The sequence below is a fragment of the Scomber japonicus genome, chromosome 11 (assembly GCF_027409825.1).
Source record: "Scomber japonicus isolate fScoJap1 chromosome 11, fScoJap1.pri, whole genome shotgun sequence".
Taxonomy (NCBI): Eukaryota; Metazoa; Chordata; class Actinopteri; order Scombriformes; family Scombridae; genus Scomber; species Scomber japonicus.
The window spans coordinates 28,546,075-28,571,164 of record NC_070588.1 but is presented as its reverse complement, the minus strand read 5'-3'; the positions used below and the strand labels follow the sequence as shown (position 1 = coordinate 28,571,164).

The 25,090-nt window shown below is 41.4% G+C and overlaps 1 protein-coding gene across 1 annotated transcript in view; it reads left to right on the top strand.

The window, feature by feature from the left end:
* Positions 1–24,606, top strand: part of slc49a4 (solute carrier family 49 member 4) — a 51,711-nt gene extending 27,105 nt beyond the window's left edge. Inside the window, exons 6-9 of the mRNA XM_053329181.1 lie at positions 295–362; positions 8,025–8,152; positions 14,120–14,302; positions 22,941–24,606. Of these exons, the coding sequence (XP_053185156.1) occupies positions 295–362; positions 8,025–8,152; positions 14,120–14,302; positions 22,941–23,056 (495 nt within the window). The 3' untranslated portion in view covers positions 23,057–24,606. The remainder of the gene's footprint in view (positions 1–294; positions 363–8,024; positions 8,153–14,119; positions 14,303–22,940) is intronic.
* The last annotated feature ends 484 nt before the right edge of the window (positions 24,607–25,090 follow it).

The window sequence follows — 25,090 nt, the reverse complement described above, 5'->3', positions numbered from 1 at the left end:
TTTAAGGCCATGAGTAAGTGTTAGCCTACATCAATGTAAATAAGAAAGGACAGCAGTCTTGCGGCTGCACACACACAAACACACAAACGCACATAACTGTTTTTTTCCCCCTTCAGCAAATGCTGCTTTGCAATTTACCAGACAGTGACTGACAGACATTGGCAGACCTAAGATGCTTACTGCCTGCTCTCTGTCTAGCTCTGTACTCACAGTCACAGCCTGCATGTTGAACACCGAATAACTTTCTCTCTTCTTTTCTCTTCTCTTCTCTTCTCTCTCATCTCTAACTCACAGGTGGATGCAGGATGGATTGGTTTCTGGTCAACTGTCGGTGGATGTGTGTTCGGAGTGGCAATGGCCAGGTAAGCTTTAACTTTACTTTTTCTTTTTTTTTCTTTTTTAAATGTGACTGTCTCATCCTGTGACCACTGATGTGTCTTTAAGGTCAACTTTAAGAACATAAAGGTAATACGAATGCAGTGCTGTCCGTGCCTAATTCTAGTCCGCTGAATAGCTGCCCTGCTCTCTGATTTCCTGAGCGTTTAACTGAAAAAGGAAATGGCAATTCAGTCTGATTATCTGACTAATGCCTCTCAGCTCAGTGAAAACTTGATGGAGCCGGTGAGGCATCAAATTAGAAAATAAGCATTTACTGTAACCCCTCATTTACATTTGCAGACCTTCTTTGCAGCTGAATCTGGCATTTTCCACATGTAATCCTCCAAGCAGTGTTGTCTCCAAGATAGTCAGACAAGTGACCTCAGTCAGCTTAGGAAAAGCAGTGAAAAGTGTTCATGTCATTTCACTTAACTACTTCAGCTCCAGAACATTAAAAACATACTTTGCAGGTAGAACTATTATTTGTTAAAGCAAGCTATATTAAATGTATTATACATACACAGGGGTCCAAAAGTCTTTTTTAATGCGATGTCAGTATTTCAGGTATACTATTTCTTTCAGTTAAATCACATTCAGGTATATTATCACATTTCTGACACCAATATTCCTCTGTACATTATTGATGCTGTTTCTATTTTTGCTATCCACTTGCTGCTGTAACTGTAAGTTTCCCCATCGTGGGACTAATAGGGATTATCTTATCTTTTTTATACTATCTATAATCTCTAATATTTCCATGTAAATCTGGAAATAATCAAAGTTTGAGGATTCAGGAAAAATGTAAAAACACAAGAAGTCATGAGAAATATTTAAGCATATTTGTGGCATTGACCAGCTTAACTCCCCTGTATACCTTCCATTGAAGCATGCATTCAGATGACACTTGGTGGATTGGATCTACTTATCCGAGGCTCATTCAAGTAATTAGCAGCCAGTGTTCACCTGTTATTAATATGGCTATAGTCAAGTTTCCAGTAGATCATTGTTTACTAAGTACTATTGTGATAGTAGGAATCCTGGCTAGACTGAAGCCTCTAAGTGGGCAGAGCATGGAACCCTAAATGCTTTGAGTGAAAAGTTGAATCTTTGAAAGATGTACATGAATTTCATATGATCTTATATGTGTTTGGTTTGTACAAAACCCATTTATTCATGATCTTACAATGTTCCAAAGATCTTCTTGTGATGTCACACAGCATCATCGGCTTTCTCTGTCTTCAGGTGCCCCCTTAAATGTTCAGTGGGGTTGAGGTCAGGTGCCTGTGGAGGAAAGTCCGTGACAATCAGGACTCCTTGGTCTTCTTTGTCTTTAAGTAGTTCTTGCAAAGTTTTGAAGTCGGGATCATTATCCTGTTGCAGTATGAATCCTTCTCCACAAAGACGCAAACCGGAGGGTACAACATATCTCTAAAGAATGGAGTGTTACTTCTTCTTGGTCACGGTGTATTCAGAGTCTATTCAGTGCAGGTGTCCAACTCAACAGCCCCAGACTTGAATATTCCCACCGCCATGTTTCACTGTCAGTTTGATACACTGCAGGATCATTCTCTCTGCTGTTCATCTTCTTACATACACCCTTCTGTTACTGCTATAAATCTCAAACTAGGATTCATCACTAAATAGGATTTTTTTCTCCCAGTCATCCACTGTGAAATGCTGGTATTTCTCAGCCTACCCCAAGCGTTTGGCCTTGTTTCCCCTCTTGAGAAATGGTTCAGAAACTCCTACTTATTTTCTGAGTCCATTACAGCACAGCCTTCTTTTGAAAGTACTTTTGCTGATTAGAGTCTTGCATTCTTTATTCAGAAAATGTTGTATCTGTGATAAAGTTGCTTTTCTATCTCTCCAGAAACGAAGCTTGATGTATTGATCTTCTGATGGTGTGATAACTTTCCTGCCCTGATTGTGCTTTGGATACTACTGATCCAGTTTCTGTTAAGAGGTTTTATATTACAGTGCACTGCCCCCTTAGAAACCTTTAGTCTACCTATGATTTGACGTTGAGAAAGCTGCTCTTCGCTTAGAATAACAATTTGACTGCTGACACTTTCACTTAGTTCTAATGCAATGTTTCCTTGTATCACAATGCTACTTTGTAATCAATGATCATGAAAAACTTGAGGTTCTGCCATATTAATAACAAAAGAACAATGGCTGCAAGTTGAGGTTCTTGAACGAGCCTCAAATCCACTTGAGTGACATCTGAATACTTCAATGGAACGTATACAACTCAATGAATCTGACCTTTTTGACAAAATTGCTGATATTTGCAACTTGAATACTAGCAGGAACTTGGTTGACACTGTGTTGACAATCTGTTGCAGAAGAAATACAATTCTAGCATTACATAACACAGAAAATGTCCTTTAACCTGTAAAGTGCATCAATTTGTGTTGTGTTCAATAGCCTTGGCTGGGCCTCTGGAACCTGACAAACAAGATTAGAAACTAATAGCTTTGAATTTTCCTCTTGGTGAAACAGCTCTGGTCACTTGGTAGTCAAACAATCTGCACTTCAGTCTATCCCCCTGACGCTCGGCCAGCCGTATTGTTTATGTCATTATTAAGAACTAATAAATCTTATTTAAATAACGATGGAGGGTTGACTTGAGGTAAAGGAGGAAGTCTCTCCCCTTGCTCCCCTTATCTCATCTACTTTCTTTTAATATATGATCTCAATGCAGCGACACCATGATAGAGTGAGGGGAATGCTAATGCAACCGTCACTTCACCTCCATTGATGGATAGGGAGCCACACCGTGAAGACAAAGTGTGGAGTCTGCAAAAGCAAGGGATTCATTCCCAGCTCTGACGGATATATGTTTATCGCAGGCGGAGGCCCAATCAGCACTTCCAGGCAGGCCCAGTGTTTTCTTAAGGTTGTAATCAGGGAAATGAGCCCATAACTCCCACTGTTAATCAATGAAGCTGTTTGCAGCACGAGATGAAAGTGTATGTAAACAGAGCTGTTGAATTATTGGTGTTGATTACGTAGACTCTGAGTCACTGGAGGGATTGATTAGTCTCTCTTTGTTGCAACAGTTGATAGTTAAATAAAATTCAGTTTTGCCGACTGGTTGCACATCATTTGCTCTATTTGCAATTATTGTTATGTGCCAATGTGGTTTGCGTGGACATCTCTGGGGTTCTTTTGCCCTGAAAATAACCAGGCCCGCTGTCCATTCGACAAGAATGGTAGAAACAGTCATTTATTGCATCCAGTGCATTTGCCAAAGTACACAGAGGTGACATTTATTGGATAGAGCTTTAATGTGTCATTAAAGGGGATTCAAACGCTAACAGTGTGGGCTTTATAAGCTTGATGAGCTGTTGGCTGTCAGGAGTCAACATTTGGCTCTTATTCATGAAGCTGTACAGTCTAGGGTGATTTCCTATAGTTGGTAAAGATTATGTTAACTTTCTCAGCCACTCTTAGAGAAGAAATTTGTTAACAACAGGGCCAGGACTCACATTAGCTCTGTAGCTGGGATTTTAATGGCTTTGCTCTTATCTGCCAACATAAATTGGAAGAAAACAATAAACCAAACATATACACTATGAATGTTACCTTAGTGAGATTTAATGAGTGAGTCATCTTGGAGTAATTAAGGGAGTTGATTCACAAAGTATTCAGAAAGCCACTTTTTAACATTACTAGCCAATATAATTATTTCAAAAAATGATCAATGATAAATGAACGATTTGTGGCTGCTGTTCTTGGAACATGGACCACAAGCAGCAGACACACTTATCAATTGTCTTCAGGCATCGAGATGACGTCTATTGTGATGTGAGCCTCTATCTGAAGGCTGTTGGGGTGGCTTAACTGGAAACCGGTTTTAGAACAGCAGATAGATACTTTAATAACTTCAATTTTGTCTTTCTTTTCCCTTTAAACTAAATTCTGCCACTTTCCTTCTCTTTTATTTATCCACTGCTACAATATACCATCAATAGAAACATTCCCTAGAAATCTTATAATGTCTCTTCCACTAGCAGCTCTTAAGGCTGGTTGTTCACTTAGAGAACCGGCTGCATCGTGAACATAATTGTTCATGTACTTTCCTATGTACTTTTCGCATTACTGGAGGATTCCACTTGAGGGGGCAACACAAAGCTACCATGGAACTTCCGAATATACATAATGTAAAATCTGCCAAAAAAAACATGCAGAAGACGAAGCACGATGTCAAAAAGAAACGTGGTAACACTCAAGGAGGTTACTACTGTGTTTATTCAAGCATATTTGTCATTTTGCAGTAGCAATGACACATCGTAAAGGTGCGGGTAATTGTGGACTACAAAACTTTCCACCATTGTTGTCGCCGCTCATGTGCCTGCTGACCCCCGACCCTGTGATTGTCCTAACAATTCATGTGTGTATTGCATCATGCGGAAGCATCACATTCACTTTTTTGAGGATGTGCACAATCAACCCTCCAAATGGACACAGGATGCTTGAGGCAGCCATCATGAATTTGCGAATGCGTAGAAAAAGCAATTATATCTCTGGCCTAAGATGTTAATGCCGAGATGTGACTTATTACACGCCTCTAGCTGTCCCACTCCATCTAGCCAGCACAGTACCACGTTGACGCTGAGCACAGTTTGCCACAGGGGGCTCCAAGATATCCCCTTTCAAAATGCTTTTTGTGCTGCAGGTGTCTGCGTTGCATATTATCAGTGGCAATACTCCTGCAGAAAAACTACATTTCTTGGGGGAATTACCACTTGCCAAAAAAACACTGGCTGCCTGCAAACATCTCATTGCTTGCGTCTTGCCGGTGGATAGCTGAATGGCTCGATGCAGCGGGTTCAATTAGTGGCGGATGCTCCGAGGTGCAGCACCCATCATGGAAACATTTGACAAACAATCTGGCAGCTGTTTAATTGTGTGGCCCAAACAGAAACTGATTGGATGACAGTGGCATACTGCACTTTTTTTTTTTTTTTTTTCACCGACTGAGGAGGTTGGGTAGAATAACTAACAAGCGTCTCTCATTATCTTCCCATTACAAACCCCGGGCAAAGAGGAGGGAGAGGGAGAGGGAGAGGCGGGGTGGGGGGGGGGGGGGGGTAGTGGCAGAAAACAGAACCTGGTTATTCCTTCTTCACATCACTAAAGTCTGAGCCTGACAATACTCCAGGTTAATGAGATGAGATGGAGAAAACACAAATGAGTATCAGCTACTGCCTGATTTGTTTCGCCGGCAAACAGGGACAATCTGCGACTGCATACTGGTCATCATATTATACCGTCTACATCTATTTAGTTTATTTACTGCAGGTCTCTCACTAAAAACCTAGACAGGCCCCAAATAATAATGTCATACTCATGATGATATTTCATCATTCCCTACAGGCACTGGGGGAGCAGAAAAATGGTATCAGATTCTATGTGACTTAAATGATGCTATCTTTATGCTCAATAAATCCTGTTAGAGGAGTGTAAAAGATAGGCTTTTAATTCTGACATTACCTCATGAGATGACACGACCCTCTTTACTCACTGAGTGTAACCGAGCTCTGAATTACATTACTGGAGATGCACAAACCTTAACAGCAAAGTGTTGTTGTTTTTTTTTGTACTGTCAACGAATGCCATGAAAAGACCAAAACCAACAATGAATTTCTTGTAATTCTTTGTATTACTGTGTCTCTCTGCAGCAGTCAACCACAAGGTTGTTGGTTTTCTGCTAAGTGAGTAAATCTGGATGCTGTAGTTTTCACATGATTTGATCTGAAGGCGTGTTTCTACGTTTGTGCCCCTTTGCTTCCAGTCAAGAACAATTGTACAAAAGCAACAGCGTGCAAGGATATTTTAGACAGTATTCTTTCAACTTTGTGGCAACAATTTGGCAAAGGAAACCAAATAAATGGTTTTCTTACTCCATTGTGGAATAGTTTGATTGGCCTGCACATAGTCCCTACCTCAACTACCATCCAACACTTTTTGAGATGATGCCAGACCTTATTACCCAACAACAGTGTAATGCTCTTGTGGCTGAAAAGGAGTTCAATCTCTGCAGCCAGGTGCCAACAACTGCTTGAAAGCCTGAAACCAGAAGAGTGAAGACTGTTGTGGCAGCTGGTGAATGCACATGGGTTTGAAATCATCAATCAAAAGTCACATACGGCTGTAATCTTGTTTTATTCACATACTTTGTTCATGGGTCTACATACTTTTGAGTATATAGTGTATTTTCTAATGATATATTTGTATTGCTATTGGTTGTCAGTGGTTTTCCCACATCTAAACTCCACTCAATTGCAATAGTTTAATTCAAACCGTGTCACACCTAACTTATCTTGCCAATCAGTGACCAGGCTCTTTATCAGTGGACTCAGCGACCATCGGAGGTTGAGTGTGGGAAATAAGCTACTTATGGCTTTTCTGCCTAGAGTATCAGATTGGAATTGATACAGGGGGAGCAGGCTTTGATCCTCTCAGCAAAGAAATGAGGGTTAGGCTGGGTAGCAGGCTAAGGATTTCCTCCATTTCTGGCAACCAGGGACGGTTGAAGGGTTGTGGATGAGAGCCAGTCAGTGGCAGATGGGTGATACAGATTTGAGGGGTATAGCTGTGTGCAGAGAAATCTGACTTCTCTTGTGTAGCTGAAAAGCGCTCAGCCCTCTGATTAGACTGCCTTTTCCAATGTTACCAGCCCATTCTTATAACGGTATTACAATCGTTTTAGATCTGTTTAACATAAGAAACTGACAAAACTCATCATGCTATGGCCCATAGCCTGCTCAGGATTCTTTAACAGTAATCTGGAGTCCAAAGGTAGAAATGGAGGATGTAACCGGAGCATGGAGGTAATGTGTTGAGGTTGTGAATGACAGCTTTTGAAATCCCAGCAGACATCTAAAAAATGCCACCCCGGAACATTCTGAGCAGAGATGTTCTCATTATCTGTCCAAAGGATAATTTCACTCATCGCCTGGCCCTCAGCATACTGACAGAATTTCAAAACCTAGCTGAACTAATCAGCCATTTCTAACTCTTCTTTTTATAAGTCTCACATAAAGTTCATTGTCAAGTCAGCTCTCCTTTTTTTTCAAGCATCTTGTCTTTGAGCAACAAAAATAAAAGTCATTAGTGTTTGTCTTTTGCTACAGGCATCTGTAGCTTCATGTAATCTTTTTACAAGCATACATGTGGATACCCAGGGGAGAGGAGAGAAGTTAATGAACTGTGAGGGTTTTTAGAAAGGGCTACAAAGAGAAACCGCAGATCTCAAGAGGGTTGGGGAATGGCCCGATGGCTCGTCTTCCACAATATATTACAATGCACATCTCGAGTCTGCCTGACTAGCGGGTGAGACAAATTGAATCAACTCTGGAAGTAGTGTCTGCTCTTGTAATGACAAGCACAACTGACGCACTCAGAAAAGAAGTGGGAGAAGGAAATGATCTTAGCTTTTCTCTAAAACAATGCATGTCACGAGTAATAGAGTATGACACGCAGAGGAAGCAGACGTGGAGAAATCGTGTAGCTGCTTGTTGTGTTTATGAAGGATGCCTGTCACTCACTTATGAGATCTTGTCTGCTTTTTGTCCTGGTGTTATTTTTCAGATCGGTATCTTGAATATATTGTGCTTTGCCCCCCCACCATCTCCTAGGTTTGCAGACTCCATCCGGGGGATGCTGAAGCTGATCCTGGTGCTGATGCTGGCAGGTGCTTCGCTGGCTTCTACCTGGTTTACACTCACCTGTCTGAGCAGAGTCACTCACCTCCCCTCCACTGCAGGTGGGTCCACACGAACATCACAGTCAAGGTTGACACTGACACAACTCTGATACAACCCAGAGCTGTTCAGTGCACTCACTCAGATATATTTTCTAAATGTATGACAATCCACATAAACACAGTACAACTTTGATAAGTACCAAAGCACAGATGTGTTTTATATGTATTACAGTACTGCGTACAACACATTGGATTGGAAATGTAGGAACAGTGTAGGAATTGTTGCTCTTTTGTACATGGTTGCCCAGTTTTGGGGGAATTTTCATCTAAACAAACACAGTTCACATTATAGTTCTCATCAAAATGCAATTGTGTATCCTTGAGGTTTCAAAAATGAGTAAATTGGGATTTCTTCCACAACACGTTTGGAAACCTAAATTTTTAAATGTTTATTCTCCATTTTGAGACATGCAAGATACAAACAAAACTTGGACCTGCTCATCAAAAGTCCATTAGTGGTCAAAAACTCCTATAAAGCACCTTTTTATAAGTTGTTGAAAACTCTTCGCAGTCAAATCTGAAGTCATCAGTAGACACTTTCTATCTTCCCTGGAGACAGTTTCACTTCCTGCTTGTTTCGGGCCATTTTGCCATCAGTCTGGTCCTTTAGAAACAAAACACGTGTACAGCTAGATTGAGGTCACCTCGTGCGCTCGAGAACATTCCAGTGTAAACACATTGTATGGAAGTAAATACCCTTAAAGCTGAAAGTCATCTCTTTAATAATGTAGTTACACTTTCATGTGTTGGAAGACTGAGCCAAAGCTATTTTAAAAAGTCTCTTTTTCTAAATACTTGCATATTCTGTACATATTCAGCAGGACTGATCCATCAATAGACCTCAGTGATAAAGCCATTAGGGACATTAGTGGACCTATGTGCATTTTTCTAAGCCAAACCAATAAGCGTACCAGTGTGTTGTTCAAAGCCACTGATTCTAGCCATCGTCATCCATCATCATTCCCCAGGCCCTGGCACTGCTCTCTCCCTGTTATCCCTGACACTGGCAGCGTACAGCAGCCGGGTTTCCAACCTTGTTCATCCACCTGGCATATCATACGAGAGGATGGTGTGATGCTGCAGCTACATCTGCCAAAACCCCTCATTAAACCACTGTGGGATGGTCAATAGTACACACACAGATCAGTGTAATCTGCTGTAGGGTTCTGCAAGCAGAGTGAGCAGATTCAGTTTACAAAGGAATTTTGAAATCATTTGTATTGAGGTTGTAAGTGGGGTCTGTTGGCAGGATTTAGACTGGAAGCAGCCCTGCGTTCAAACTTTGAGGACTGTGTTTGTACTGTAGTTGTAACAGATGTATGTGTTTAAGGCTTATCAACGCCAAAACGCAGGACTACGGTTTGTACTGACAGGATTTGACATCACTGTCTTCATCTTGCAACCGGCGCACAGCGGATGGCGGGCGTGACGCATGTGTCTTTGTTAATTTCAGACCGACGCAGTTGTCATTTTCTTGCCCTGCGCCCACGTTGTCTAAATAGCAAATGCACTTGCACCAGTCTGTGCGCCCATGGGTGTGTTGATCTAAAAATCAGGTGTGGTCAGATGGCGTTGGTGGCGCATTGCTATTTTAAGGCAGAGGAAAGCAATTGCTCCACTGACCAAAAAAAACTGGTCTGAAGTCACTGGCGCATATTTCACTGTTATTTTAAGGGTGCATTATGAAGAATTTAATAGGTGGGTGCACAACGAGTGTACACTCTCGAGTTGTTGGTGTTTTTGTGAAGAATGGATCTCAGAACCACGTCTGCTTCTGAAGGAAAGCTGCTCCGCTGCCACTTAGTGATTTTATCAACAAGAAAAGCATCTGAACATTTGTGGTTAAAACATCTGTACTAATCTGTTTATGAATATGGGTGATTCTTGCAGATTCTGTTATCCACAGCTGTTCATACTGTAGAACTGATGTGTTGATAAATCGTCAGCCTTAGAGATGCTGCACAGAGCGCAATGACATTACACAAACAACTGAACGACACATCGGGTTTAACAGCTCATCAGCCAACTCATGTTTATTCTTGAAACACATTGCTTGGCAAATGCACACCAAAGTGACAGCGCTCCTGGCTTTTAAACAGAATGACACTCAGACTGGTTTACAACATGTTACGCCCAAAACACACCTATGACTTAAGTCGAACCCATGTCCACTTTGAACCTCCAGTGTACCAAGGACAGTCTAAAAAAACATGGATTCAGCCAGGCAGGATCTCCTACGTCACAAATCTAAAGAAACAATCATTTATAAAGATAATCACACGCTGTCTACCTCCTTGGGTTTTCCCTAGTAGTTGATTCCAATCTGCACAGAAGGCTAGAAACCTGTTGAGTCAGTCATACTGCTGTTTAGCCAAGTTTCTGTCAGGAGGAAAAACACAACAGGTCCTCGTCTCCGGATGAACACTCAGTCTCAGTCGGCTCGAATTGATTTTGTTATCAAGTGAGTGAACGTTGACCAAAAATAACAATAGAATGGCTGTCCTGGTCATGTTAGGTTTTAGCTTGACTAACAGACTGGACCTGCTTCCATACACACCACTTCCTCTTGCCTCTGAGCTGTTGTAAGTCTCCTACAACAGTCCACTGCTTGTGTATGGGGGGGTTAAGGAGCTGCTGTCTGCTGATTGGCACTTTAATGCTGCGTTCCATTTACTTTGGAAGTTGGAAGTCCGAGCTGGGAATGATGTCATACCCGAGTTTGAAGTGTTCCAGTTCAAGAAATCAGAAAATTGGTTCTAGCCAGCATACAAACAGTGTAGCCACATGTCCAAAGATAGAAGCTGGGCAGTGCTGTGGGAGTGATTGGTATAATGAGACACAAATAGTCAAAACTGCTAATAAACAGGATATTACTACAACATACTGTTGATTTGCAAGGCATCCGTCTTTGATTTTGAGGTTGGGTCTGGTGAGGTTTTCAGACCTTCTAAGTTGGAAACCCGCCTTCAGGGGTCGTTCCAGTTGAATTTTCTGACTGGGAACTCTGAAATTCCAACTTGTGAGTATAAATGGAATGCACCATACGCTCTGGTAGAAGTGAAGTTGATGAGAATATACAGAAGTTTCACTGGGCTGTACCTTCTTGTCCTAGTAGCACTGGTCATGTCACATTAATATAAGAGTGCCTTTCAGTCTTTACACCATAAGCCAGAGAAGCTGCTGCACACCATCATGAATATATTTGCATATTCATAGATTCTGTAATTATAAATGAGGGAGGAGTAGATGTCATGTTATGGATTTTAAAGTGCTAATTATACTTTTTTTTTTTTTTGCAGAAAAGCATATCCCACACACATTACTGTTCTAAGCACAGTATCTTTATAGAACTTATTACATGTCTGGAGAGGATATTTAAGTGTTTTATATATCAACGCTTCATTAAAGCTGAATAAAGACAAGAAGGGGAGAAGGCTGCCTGTGATGGCTGCATGAGTGGCGACTGGGTTCGCCGTCACAGGCGGGCAGTTAGGCGAGGGGCCTTCAGAGGCACTGTGATTAAAGGGACGGGCAGGCTAATCGGGGGCTCATTTGGACCAATCTGCTGTGATAAGGAAGATGGAGGGTGTCGTGATGCTCCAGAGGTGATGGCTTAATCTCTCCACACATCCACTCTAATACACATTCACACTTTTTACATTAGGACCCAGCCAAAGGACTGTTAGCAGAGACTAGATCCTGAGCTGGCCACACACACACACACACACACACAGAGTTGACTATAACACATGTGCGTAGAAGCAACACAACTATATTACACCACACTCTGACCTCCACAAGGTTCACACAGGGAAATAAATTGAGCCGGAAAATAACATCTTGATTTGAAAATTAAAAAATGCACTATTTCAGAATTAAACTTTTTTTAAAAATGGAATCAAGAGGTGCACTCAAATGAAACCAGCAGCAGCCAGCAGAGACATGAACATTTTTGTCATGCTCGAGGAGCAAATGAGACGAGCTGTTTATGCGTGGACATCTGTGCGTGTCGGCTAAAGAATAATTTATTTGATTTTTTAATATTCTGTAGAATCCATGAAATGAGTTGCATCTTAATGTCAAGTGTGTGAGTTGACTAAAAAAAAAAAAAGCGACGTATTAGGAAGAAAAAATTGAAACTCAAACTGAATTATCAACAGAATATTGAAAAATGTAATGTAGATAGGTGATACTGAGTGGTGTTCTCATGACTTATCTTGTTTACTTTTTATATACTATACTATACTATACTATACTATACTATACTTATACTATACTATACTTATACTATACTATACTATACTATACTATACTATACTATACTATACTTATACTATACTATACTATACTATACTATACTATACTATACTATACTATACTTTATACTTGAGGCGAGTGTACTTATACACTCGCCTCCATTTCTCTCCACTGCTGTCAATTCCATCAGCGTTATTAGACTGCTTGTTTTATAAAGCCTTGAATAACAGGACGATAAGTTTGCTTACATGCTGTGTGTATGTAAAGCGTTTCCCTGGATATTGATTTCTTCAACAGAACAAGAAGTGAGACTATAGAGAGGCCAGGCTGGTCTGATTATTACAGTTGTAAGATGAATTTTTGAATCTCTTTTTGTAGTGGCACCGCAAGGGGAAACTATCGACTGATCTGACAGCAGCAGATCAATCTCCTCAACAAAATGGCTTTTCACAGTGTTCCTGAGTTTATTAACTGTTTAATAATTTCTTATGCAAAACACAGGAGATGAGGATGGGCGATATAACATTTATAAGAGTGACGTTAGAAGGCTAAAGAAGCCATTTCTCTCTTTTGGCATGTTTTACTTTGTGCTGCTGAACTTCATCTGATGCATTCAGGCAAAATGTTATGTAATGTTGTGTGGTAGACATGCACATCTGGAACAAAAAAGCAGGTGCTGGACCAAAGAACTAAATCTGTAAAGGCAGAATAAAGTCTTCACACGGCAGGTATAATTTAATAAGGTATCAAGAGTAACGTTTCAAGCCTGTTGCTCTTCTTCAGACTAAAAAAAAGAATGTATAGTCGCCATCTTTAATAGATCTCTCTGTCTCTGAGGGATCAAAGACATTATCTGTGAGTCGTCAAACATGTCAACCTATATGACTACAGTATCTTCTTTACTTTTACAGTTTCTGATTCAGATTCAGAAACTTTATTGTCAAAAATATATAGCATAAATAACTCCTAATAAATGTTATGAGTGCATATAAAGTGGCATAGTGGGTATGTAAGAGTACACTGTTGTTTCATTTTTGGTTTAAAATGCTTATGGCAGTGGGAATGAAGGAGTTCCAGTGAGTCTTTTAACATTTTTTAAATTACAAAAGGCCTTCATGGAAAACAACATGTTTCTATCTTTCTATTTCAACTGAAAGTCAAGTGTCATATTGACACTAGTATAGAAAAAGGACTCCCAGTTTATCACCTGCAGCGTCAAACTGATCCGTCCTGATGTGGGCTCATGTAATGAGGAATGTGATATCTATATATACACAAAGGAAATAAGCCAGGAACACACATTTTAAAAAGACAAACTTTTAAAAATGCTACTAATCATGTGATACTGCAGGTGAAAAGCATGCTGGACTCCTCGGAGATGTGACATGTTGTTTTTGTTGTAAAATAGCCATTTTCCACCCACACACTGACACTATTTTGGTTTTGTTTGGAGTAAATTGCTACCTTAAGGGGTGGCATTCAAAATGAAATGTTTCAGGACGAGGGTTCGTCATAAATCTCTGCGCCGCGAAGAACAAATGATACAGTAGAAAGCCGTGGAAGGCGGCATAAATCACTAGCGCTGTTCCATAAACTTGTCTAACGTGCTGCAGTTATAAAGAGCTGCTCAGATGGGATTTGATACGCCATTACATCAAAGTTTCCAATTAAAATCTAACTTGTTGTTGTTCCACTCTTCTTTTTTCACAGCCATCCTGTACACTTCCTGCATCCTGGTGGGCATTTTTATCAACAGCAGCGTGCCAATATTCTTTGAGCTCTTCATCGAGACTGTGTACCCGGTCCCTGAAGGCATCACTTGCGGGGTGGTCACCTTCCTGGGCAACCTGGTCACCGGCCTGCTCCTCTTCTTCCTCACATTCTACTGTACAGGTAAGACTATCCGTAATGCTGTAGTTCAGAATATAATTGCCTTTATTCATTCATTTTGTATAGCGATTTGTCATGAGGCTAATTTGAATGGTTCCCTTACATTTCGTATTATTGGCCATGAAAAAAGTTTGAACCCACTGAAGTTTTCGCTCAGTTCAGAGGCCGCCGCCCCCCCCCCCCCACACACACACAGCTTTCTCCACTGGCCCCATTGTTTTCAAAATCCATTCCGAACGCCCCGAAGATGCCTCTGACAAAAGGTGAGAGGCAGGAAAATTAGGTTCCGACTCAACTGACACATTCAGCACAAAGAAAGGAAAAAAACCTCCCATTGTAATTTAGCCGATTTATCTCGGGAGTCGGCAGCCTAGCAGAGTTTGATATAATAATTTGGGCCCACAGCAGAGAGGACAGCGTGTCATCTGCTTCTTCCTCTGCTTCTGCCGTTTTCACAGGAGAAAGCCAAATCATAAGTAAACCGAGCTCAGTCATCCATGTAAGAGCCTGTGTGTGCGCGTGTGTGTGTGTGTATGTGTGTGTGTGTTTTGCTTCATGACTCCAGCTCCACTGTGATCTTTGCCCACCTGTCTACAATTTGCAGTTTGGCCACATCGCCGCACCAATCAGTGGATGACGAATCCATCTCTGAAAAACACTCCTTCTACTGTGTTTGTTTGAATAAATAAGAGATATATATTTTCAAGCCCTCATAAATATTCATGATGTCCAGCCTCCTCTTCTTGCCAAGTCTTTCCAATCACTACTAGGCGAGTGGCAGCTGCTGCCTGACAACTGTATTTTTGATCCCACCTTCTGCGTTGTCTTGCCAGCGCAGGTGAATGTGATTCTCGTTTGACCAGAAACAGCAGTGAGGTCTGGAGGATCTTGGCAACGGATGGAAATTAGCACCGGCCACTGGCCAGATGTTGATGAATTTGTTCAACCTAGCAGCAGTCGATAGCGTGTGTGTGACTGTGATGTTACTGCCTGTGCAGCTGTGCTCATAACATGAACCATTGTGCGGTTGTTTGCGGCACATGTGTGTAAATTTGGTCAGCAAAAATAAGATATATGAGATTGATCAGCTGGTCACTGGGCATGGCCAATCAGCTGAAAAATGGTCATTTTCTATTGGTGGTCGATCAATCGGTGCATTTCTACAAGCCACAGCTTTATTGTGCGTACTAAACATTTAATGGCTGTTACTGACCATGAAGCCTCCAGAGGCCACAAAGAGGTGACCCGTATCATATGAATAAAGTGTGTGTGTGTGTGTGTGTGTGTGTGTGTGTGTGTGCGCGTGCATGCGAAAATTAGTTACACATAAAAGTGAAAAAAAGAGGGAGCGTGCTACTCAAAAAAGTCATAATTATTCTTGCATAATGAAATCTTAATTTTTCAAGAAAGAAGTCAGAAAAGTCACTTTAAATTTTTTTTTAACTTGTTACATTATTCCATTTCATCAGATTTGTTAAAGGCACAGAAAACAGTTGACTTCTATTTGAACTAGTTGAGAGTTGAACCTGGAGGTGTTGAAGTGTTGAGTGAACCTGTTGAATTTAGGATCACACATTCTCACAGTAAAAAAAGAACAGAAGTTTAAGAGACAACTCAAACAAAGATGAAGTCGTGAGTGTGATCCAGATGACAAGCGACGCATTTTAAATCCTCTCAACCGCTCGCGTGTCAATCTGATGATAAATCATAGATTAGACAGCCTTACACCAGGTGTAGACAGACGGAGATGGAGGTAGATGGAGCATCTGTGGGCACACATACGCACACACACACACACACACAAACACACCACACAAGAGAAGAACTCATAAAGAATACATGATGTGTCCTCTGCTCTGCACTTTTCTCTGCGGTCCTGAGTGATAGACTTCTGGCTGGTGTTGAAGGTGTCTGAATCTGTTGCATGTGAGGATGCGTGTGTGTGAGAGAGTGTGTGTGGGCGAGCTGAAGGGCGTCAGATGTGCTGAGATGGATCCTGACAACTCTCCCTGCGACAGCTGGGGAGAAGATCAAGCTGAGCTGATGGAGGCTTTTGCTGCCATCTTCTTCACTTCCTACACTGAAGTGGTGTAATAGAATATGATGCACTCCAGCTATCTCTTTCTCTCTCTCTCTCTCTCTCTTTCTCTTTCTCTCTCCACACCGCTGCAGGCATGCCTTTCTTTGTACATGTGACCTCACAGATGAGTACCTTAGTGGTAGACTGCTGCCAGTCATCTCCTAGCACAAATTGTCAGTCAGGGTGACAAGTTGCTGAAGTCTACTGTTTCTGCCACGTCGGCACTTAACCGCCCACTGTCTGCAGGTGTGTTACAGTAAATCAATGTAATGTGGCTCTCATCATATAAGATCCAGTATCCCCCTGGATTTGGTTTTCATAATAACGAGATGTATTTAAGGATATAAGCCGGTTTAATCAATATTTTTCTTGTTGTCAGCAAATCCTGTGAAGAGATTAAAACCCACATTGTGTTTGTGTGTCTCTATCAATGCTTTCTGACAGGGAGTCAGGTGTCTGTGCTGTACGCCTGATGGAACAGTATGCTTCTATGTTAATCAATACAGTCTACACTTTAGTACTGGCTCATGTGTCACGCTATGTAATGATGTTTTTTTTTTGCAAACAATTGTCAAACAGCAGACTGTTGTTGGGAATACAGATTAATACACATTCTGTGCTCCAGTGAGTCTTGACAATGACAGATTGTTGATTTGTGGACGTTAAGAAAACTATAGAATATCTCCAATATTATCTTTTTAATGGTTGTCTTTTCCAGGCCTTTCCAGGCAGCTACCAATAATGATATCAGCATGACTTCTATTATCAGCTGATATCACTGTGTTTGTGTTTGCCAGTAAGTGAGAGGAGATTACAGTACAGAACTGAGTGTAGATATGTTTGAGTTTTTCTAGAAACAATAACTTTGTATTCATTAAATGTAAAATTTCTCATTTAGTACATCTGTGATATTCTTTAATTTTCTGCACTATATGATGGGTCTGTAAATGTTCTAATTCCACTTTTACTTGCTTGTTTTGGGTTAAAAGCCATCATGCAGAATATATATAGTTTCAAATGATACATTATTGTTATTTTATCTACTATAGTGGAAGATGAAAGATAGCAGGTCATCCACTTGCTCATACAGCCTCTCTAGACTGAATTAAAAAAAAAAGTCCATGTTTCTTGTCTTGTTTAGAAATCAGCTGCATTCAGTTCTCCTCCCGCAAAGATTAATTTGATTATTATGTAAATCCCCCCTTGGAAGGATTCTAGTGGGCCATCTCATTACTCTAATTTCCTCTCTGTGGTCCCATAATGGACGTGGCAAAATAATATGCAGACTCGGAAAAAAAAAAAAAAACTTGATAAATTCTGCAAGAGGCTCATCTTTTGAAAGCCCTTTCACCTCCAGATATTGAAAATTGGACGCCCAGGCCCTTTACAGATTTCCATCTAGTTACAGTTTACAGTTCATTTTCGGGGTTTTCCTTTTGGCTGCCCACCGCCTCATTATGCATTCTGAATTAGTCTCCGTTTCCCTGTGAGCGAGAGAGGCATTTATGAATTTACCTCCTTGTCCATTTTAATATCCATGATGGGAGGTCGGTTGTGATTCAGTGACTCCTAACTGGCCTCTTGACTCTGAGGATTTTAAAAAACAACAACACAACAACAAAGTCTCTGAACCATGTGACTGGGAAACATGAATGGAGGCTCTGGGCTATATATTTGCGCTTGCACCCCCCCCCCCCGATTCGATTTCATCTGCTGTGCGTTTGTGTCATTTAGCATCGGTGCAGCGGGTGGAATATAAAGCAGCAGAGAGGTATTGTGGAGCCTCAAAAGTTTAGTGGGGGAAGGGAGGGTGGTGCTGAGTTTCCCGCTCAGTTGTGAGTCGCATAGTGGGAAGCAGGAATTATTCAGCACAGAGAAATAATTGCTGCTTCTTTTAGTTCCAAACTTTTTTTTCCGCCTTTTCTGCTAAACTTTGCATGTACGTCTGAAGTGAAAACGCTTCTGCAGACTTACTTTCTTACTTTTTTAAACAGCCCCATATAAACTGTGGAGGTGTTTTTAAAAAAACATATCTTTGTAGAGCTCAGTCAGGGGAAAAACAGCATTTGCTGTTTTCTTTGGTTTGTGTTTTTTCGGAAGAGTTTTAAATCACGAGTGAGCAGCAACATTGACAGAGTAAATGAACTCTGGATGAAATCTGTTTACACACATATGAAACAAACACACACATAGGCAGCCATTAAGTAGAATGTGGCTACTATAGGTGTGTTACCAACCAAGGACCATGTGGCTGCAGGCTTTCAGTAGGGTTAGGGTTGGGGTTGGGGTTGGGGCACACCAGGCTTGACCCATCAACTGATCTCAGTCTTCAGACACTTGATTGGTCAAATCATGTGTGCTCTTGATTGGTCGGAACAAAAACCAGCAGGCACATGGCCCTTTATGGAATAGTTCGGACATGCCTGGTCTACAGTTAATACCCCCACACGCTTCACAATAAGGAAGCGGTCACTTCACGATGGATGATCTCGTCTATGGATCTTCAGGTGTGACCTCAGTCCTCTCCGCAGCCGTAAAGGAGACACCGAACCGCATTAATTACGACGCTGCATTGACCTCAATTAAGACTGATTAAGGCCATAAGAGGCCTGTCAGCCCACGTGTCTGTCTTTATCTTGTGGCGACGATCTGCTGACGGAGGCAGCTACAGTAATAGGCTGTTAATATGATGAACGGTCCGATGTTCACGCTGATGTCCTCTGAATGTGTTTGCACTGTCAAAGAGACCCAGCTATAGCTCATGGCAGTGGTGATCTATTGGATTGTTGGTTTTGGCTGATGTTCAATAGTTACAGTTGAGATTTTGGAATCAGGAAAATGTTTCCTACAGTTCCAATAGATTTAAAGAGAAGATTAAGGCAATGCGTCCAAAAATCCACAGCTGGAAAACATCTGTATTTATTTTAAAATGTCTAGCTCTGTCAATGACTTCTGGTACATGCAAAATTGGACATTTATTTCTGTCAAGAGAAAAGTTCAAATTAAAAGACAATGTTCACATACTACAATGTATAGCATTTACAGCCATATCTTTCATCATGTCCCTCTGTCCTCATTTACCTCTCTACTTAAACTTAGTAATAAAGACATTAAAAGGCGCCAAAAAACCGTTAAAAATCTTGTCTAGGTCTAAAGATGAAGACCCACTGAATGAGATGCAAAGTTTGACTCTGTTTTTTTTCTTTTGGTCGTGAGCCAATTTGTTTGCAGGCGACAACAGGACTGATCAACAGCTATAAGAAGAGAGGAAACATTTTAACTTCATGCAAATGAGCACCAAATTCCACTGGAGGCTCTGCAGTGATTTACATAGAAGCTGTCAACGAAAAAGTGATGCAGTGGTGCAGGTTTCACTCCCTATGTGGAGGAAGAAATCATCATTATTATAGTTTCCATGATCACCTGTTGTAGCCTATGTGCCTCCAAGATTACACACAAAACCAAAGTGCTTCTCAGAGCAAAATGGTGTAAATTGTTGTAGAATGTTGTTCTGCCACTTATTTACACAATGTTTGCCAACAGTCGAGCTCCTCGCTAGCTGGCTGGCTTCCATCCACAGAGGCGGGAAGTGGCACAGGATATTTGTTCACTTCCAATTGGCCTTCACAGTAAAGATAATGTGCAGCACCAGCTTCCACCAGCTGGAATAAACTATACAAGTCTGCAAGGTTTAGTCACAGATTTACAATGAAACATATACTTTAGTTTAGATTGCAACACATGAAAAGTCTAATCATGTGATAATTAGAAAGCTGTTTTACACAAGTCAGATTTTAGATTGATCCTCCAAATTTGGTCTTTTAGTGGTTGCCATGGCACCACCATCAGGACCACTGTACCAATAGGGAAGAGGGAGGAAAAGGAGGAAAGAAGGGTATAGCTGACAGCCTGCTGGACCTTTCGACTCAATAAAATGTCTTCTTCAGCTACTTAATTAGTTATCAGTTATATAAATACCTTAATAAAATGTGATAACAATACATATAAAGATCTAACCATCAAATTAATTAAAACAAGAAAACATAGATGGAAACACAGATAAAATAAATAAACAGAGTGCAGGGAATGAAAATATTCTAGCGATTTAGTTTTTAAGTGTTTCATAGTCAGCTGTAGTGCTCAGCCCAGAGTTGACATCAGGAGTGTGTGGCTCCTCGCTGCGTCACAGGAAAACTTTACCAGCCCGCAACACGGTGCACGCCACATAAACCTGTCCTTCAACGGCGCTCATTAAAAATCTCATAAACAACTTTAAAGCGAAACCTGTGATCTGAGGAGCCTCCAGAATCAGAGCTATAAGTAACTCCTCTCTCTTCTCCTTCCTTTTATCTCATCTGCTCTAATCTACTCTACTTTCTCCCCCTCCCCACCACCTCCCTCACTTCTCTCCTCCTTCTTTGTTTCCCCCCTTCACCATTAACTTACCACCCAGACTAAACTTTTAGTGCATCACTCCCCAAAACTTTGCTCCAGCTCCGTCCTTTGAGATCAGAGCGAATGAGCTGCTTCTCCGTTTTGACCATATCACCTGATTGAATTACTCTACAATTACCCAGCTCTGCATTAGCATTCATTTAAAAGTCTGGAGGCCTGAACACACACGCACACTTACACACACACACAGAGGCAGACTGTGTGTCTCCAACTTTAATCGGACGACTCTTTGTCATGCGTATATATGTGCGAAAGTGAGGCAGAAACTCGATGGAGAAGACGGCGGTTCAGATAAACACAACTCCATTAACCTGCCTCCATGCCAGGTCTCCTGCTGTCCGGCTCACACACTCCTGATTAATGAGGCTGCTTCAGGAGTCTCGACACCTCGCCGCAAACACCCTCACCCAATCCCTCACCTCCCTTCTCCACCTCCACCATTTATCCTTTGCTTTCATCTCCACACCTCTAACCCCTACATTCTTTCTCCTCACGGAAGAGAGATTAAACACCACCCCCCCCCCCAAAAAAAGTCCTAATTTATCACCAGAGAGGCCGCGCCACGCAGTCCGAGCACCGGTCTCTTCAGGCATTGATCGGTTGCTCTCTTCAGGCCAGGGCAGCTGATTGACGACGTTATGAAAAAGCCAGTCGATTGGATTGGAATGGAAGCGGAGGCGGACTGAGTTGAGACATTGTGCTGGCGGGTGCCCTCAGGTCCCCGCGTCATGTTATGACCTGACTTCTCTATATTTAGTCTGGCTCATTATCAGGACCCGAGCAGCTGCCTGCTGCCACCACATCCTCCCTCTTGGCTGAGAGGCTGGTTTTAGATTCTGCTTAGCATCTCTCTCTTGTCCAAAACACTTGTGTGTGGTAGAGTGCATTTGGAAGAATTGGTTTATCGATTTTGGTGTTTTGCTCAGACGTGATTCTAGTGTCAGGGTGTGGCCGCACCCTCGTCTGAGGTGAATCTGAGATGCCGAACAACGTGAAGAGCTTTTTTTTGTCTTGTGTGCTGATGAATTAGGATGCCGACGGTTCAGCGCCATCGCGGACTCCCCATCTGCCCTCCGGATTCAGCATTATTGCAGACAGCCAGAGCACCTCTCCTGTGGTTAATGGAGCTTGAACAGAGAAAATAGAACACCTCATTCTGCGCCATGTTTAGGTTCAAGTGTAGGTCAATGATAATGGGGAACACTGCCAATATCATTGAATTATTCAGAATCATTATGAAAGACAGCTCTCATAAGAAGGCTGTTCTTATTTCCTATATGTTATGTGTAGAAGTCTTTATTGATTAGCCATAATACTCATACATTATTCAGAGGCAGTAACTCTCTGTAGGTTTATGGGTGTATGTAGATGAATTTTTCATTGTGAAGGAACATGTGGTCATATATCATGGGCTGTATCTTGCTACAGAGAGATTTGAGAACGTCGTCTTTTCCAGTCCTCTCCCAGTATCACCTTTTTTTCTAAGTTACAGTATTTGCAACAGTTAATTTGATCTTCTGTGTGTATTTTTTGTTTTGTTCTTTCACAAACTAAAGTGTAAAAGAAGCTGAATGTTCAGTACATGACCAAAACCTTGTGGACAATGATGTTGGACAATGATATCTGGCTCACAGTTGGCATTCCGGTTCACCCCAAAGGTGTTTGATGGGGTTGAGGTTAGGCTTCTTTGCTGGACAGTCAAGTTCTTCCACACCAAACTGTGGGAAACCATTTCTTTATGGAGTATTGTCATGTTGAAACAGGATAGGGGTCTTCCCAAAACCACTGCCACTAATTTGGACAATTACATTCATCCGAAATAACATTGTATGTTGTTGCATTTAGATTCCACTTCATGGGAACTGAAGGCACTAGGCCAAACCACAAAAACCAAACCACAATGAAAACTACAGAGTAGACAGAGGCATCTATATACTATTAGCAGTATAGTTTTGTTTTATATGGAAGGCATGAGGAAAACATGAGAAAACAAGGTTGGAAAAAAAAAGAAGAACAACTATATCATTAATTAAGTTCAGATTTAAAGCATTACTTCACATCTAACTTCAGAACATCTCTCTTTCTCTCTCTCTCTCCTTTCTACAGATCTGTCATGGTTGAACTGGTGTCTAACCGGCTCCTGCCTCTTCAGCCTGGTCCTCATCCTCTTCTTCAGGGAGTCCTACGACCGCCTCTACCTGGACGTCTTTGTCTCCGTGTGACGTCAAAAACAACCTAAACTAAAAAAGGACCGAATAATCTATTCTTGCACAAAGGAGAGGAGAAAAGGGAGACAATGTGGAAAGCCCACAATCTTTTATTGACATATAAGATTTTAGGATGTAAATGTGTATATTGGTGACAGTGGTGATTCATTGCTGTCATATGGCTGCCGAGAAGAAGCAAGAAGCGACCATGTTTACTCTTTATACTGACTCGAGGCCATATGACTAACACATCATTACCTGTTTTTATATGTCAGTCTATGTTTGTATGTAAACAGACTTTTGTGAACGGTTAATGATTTCTCTTTAACCAGACACAGCATGGCAGACTGTTAATCGTCGTTGTTTACAGATGTAATATTTAAAGATGTTCTCAGTGTCGCCCCTGTGTGGCTGCTTGGTGCACTTCCCCTGATTGTCTTTAAAAATGATGGGACGCTGTCCCAAAGCTGGAAGACGAGCTGACTCCGGAGCAGCATTAAGCGTCGGTCACTAAAAAGGAAGTAATGCGCGATAATGGGACGGCTCCGTCAGCCAATCAGCAGGCCTGGCTGTGCTGAGTCGGGGCTCATCTTTGGACATTTTATCACTATTTCATCAAGATGAATATTATGCAAGAACAGAAGTTACCTACGGGATTGATGATTGGAGGTCAGCCAAAGGCGTGGGCTGGGCTTGGACGAACCTGCGCTTTATTTCGCCAATGAACTATTGATGTGGAAAACTCCTGTGATCTTTTACACGTTGACATTTCAGAGGTTCTATTAGCTTATTTATGGTTAATAATGTCAATTTCTTGGAGATTTATTGTTTATTGTTTGCGTGTTTGTTGTTGTTGTTGTTTTTTAAATCTAATGATTAGTTTTTACAGTTTTTAATATTTCAGTTGTTCTCAGCAGCCTGCCAGTATTTATTGGAACTTTCTCAACACTAACACCAATAACACAGTTTTCACTGAAGCAGGATGTTTTGATGACGACTGAGACGGCAGCCGAGACACACCGAGGGAGATTACATTATTATACAGACATGAGGATGACGTCATGTTGTAAATTGCCAAGCTGCTCCTCTCCAAAGCACCAGCAGGTGTCTCTGCGTCGACTCAAAGTCTACTGACATAAAACCTTAAGGGAAAAAGAAGGAAGTAGCTTTTATTTTGTACATGTTTTCTGAACTTTTTAACTGATAAAAACCTGAGCTGTGACAGATCTGGAAGGACATAACCACAAAGAAACACATCGAGGCAAATGAAAAACATCTGTCACATGCAAAGTGTTTCTGTAACTTTGCCCGTGACCTCTCCTCGTGTCTTCGTCTTGCACAGCAGCTATATGAAATATGAATTGCTTTAACGTGTTTTCCTCTGGGCTTCGAGGATCCTCTGTAATGTGGTGCTTGTGGGTTTTCTTTTCTTTTTTTTTAACTCTCCTTGTACAGAAAGGTTTGTCTTTTACCTTTTTGACGTGTTGCCTTAATTGCCCGGTGCGGTGCGTTCAGCCTCTCTCTCTCTCTCTCTCTCTGTCTCTCTCTCTGTCTCTCTCTCTCTCCCACACTGTGACTATAGCGTGTACATATACTGTTAAAGGTCACGTTCTTCACAGCACATACTCTACGGTTTTCCCAGGTTTTGGGTTATAAATGTCCTTGTTCTGTGAAAAACGAAAAAAAAAAATAGAAGAAATGTGACTGTCTGATATTTCCAGCACCTTATTAAAATGAACATTTTAAGAATAACGCCGCTGTTTGTCTTCTTTCTGCTGACAGGATAATAAGCTTCTCAAACTACTACCTCTCTGTCTTTATTTATTTTTTAGCTGTTTGACATTATCGATCTGTGATGTCCAGCGCATCCCAGAGTTCAATTTGTATTTCTGCTCCTGTGCTCACTTCCCTTCAACCTGTCTCTCAGTGATCTTTTCATAAGGGGACATTCATTTTTAGAAAGGGATGGAAATATTGCCCCTTACAGTGCAGTTCCTGAGTGTTTGGACACCTTCTTGGCTCTGAGCTCCGGTACATTGGATCTGAGAT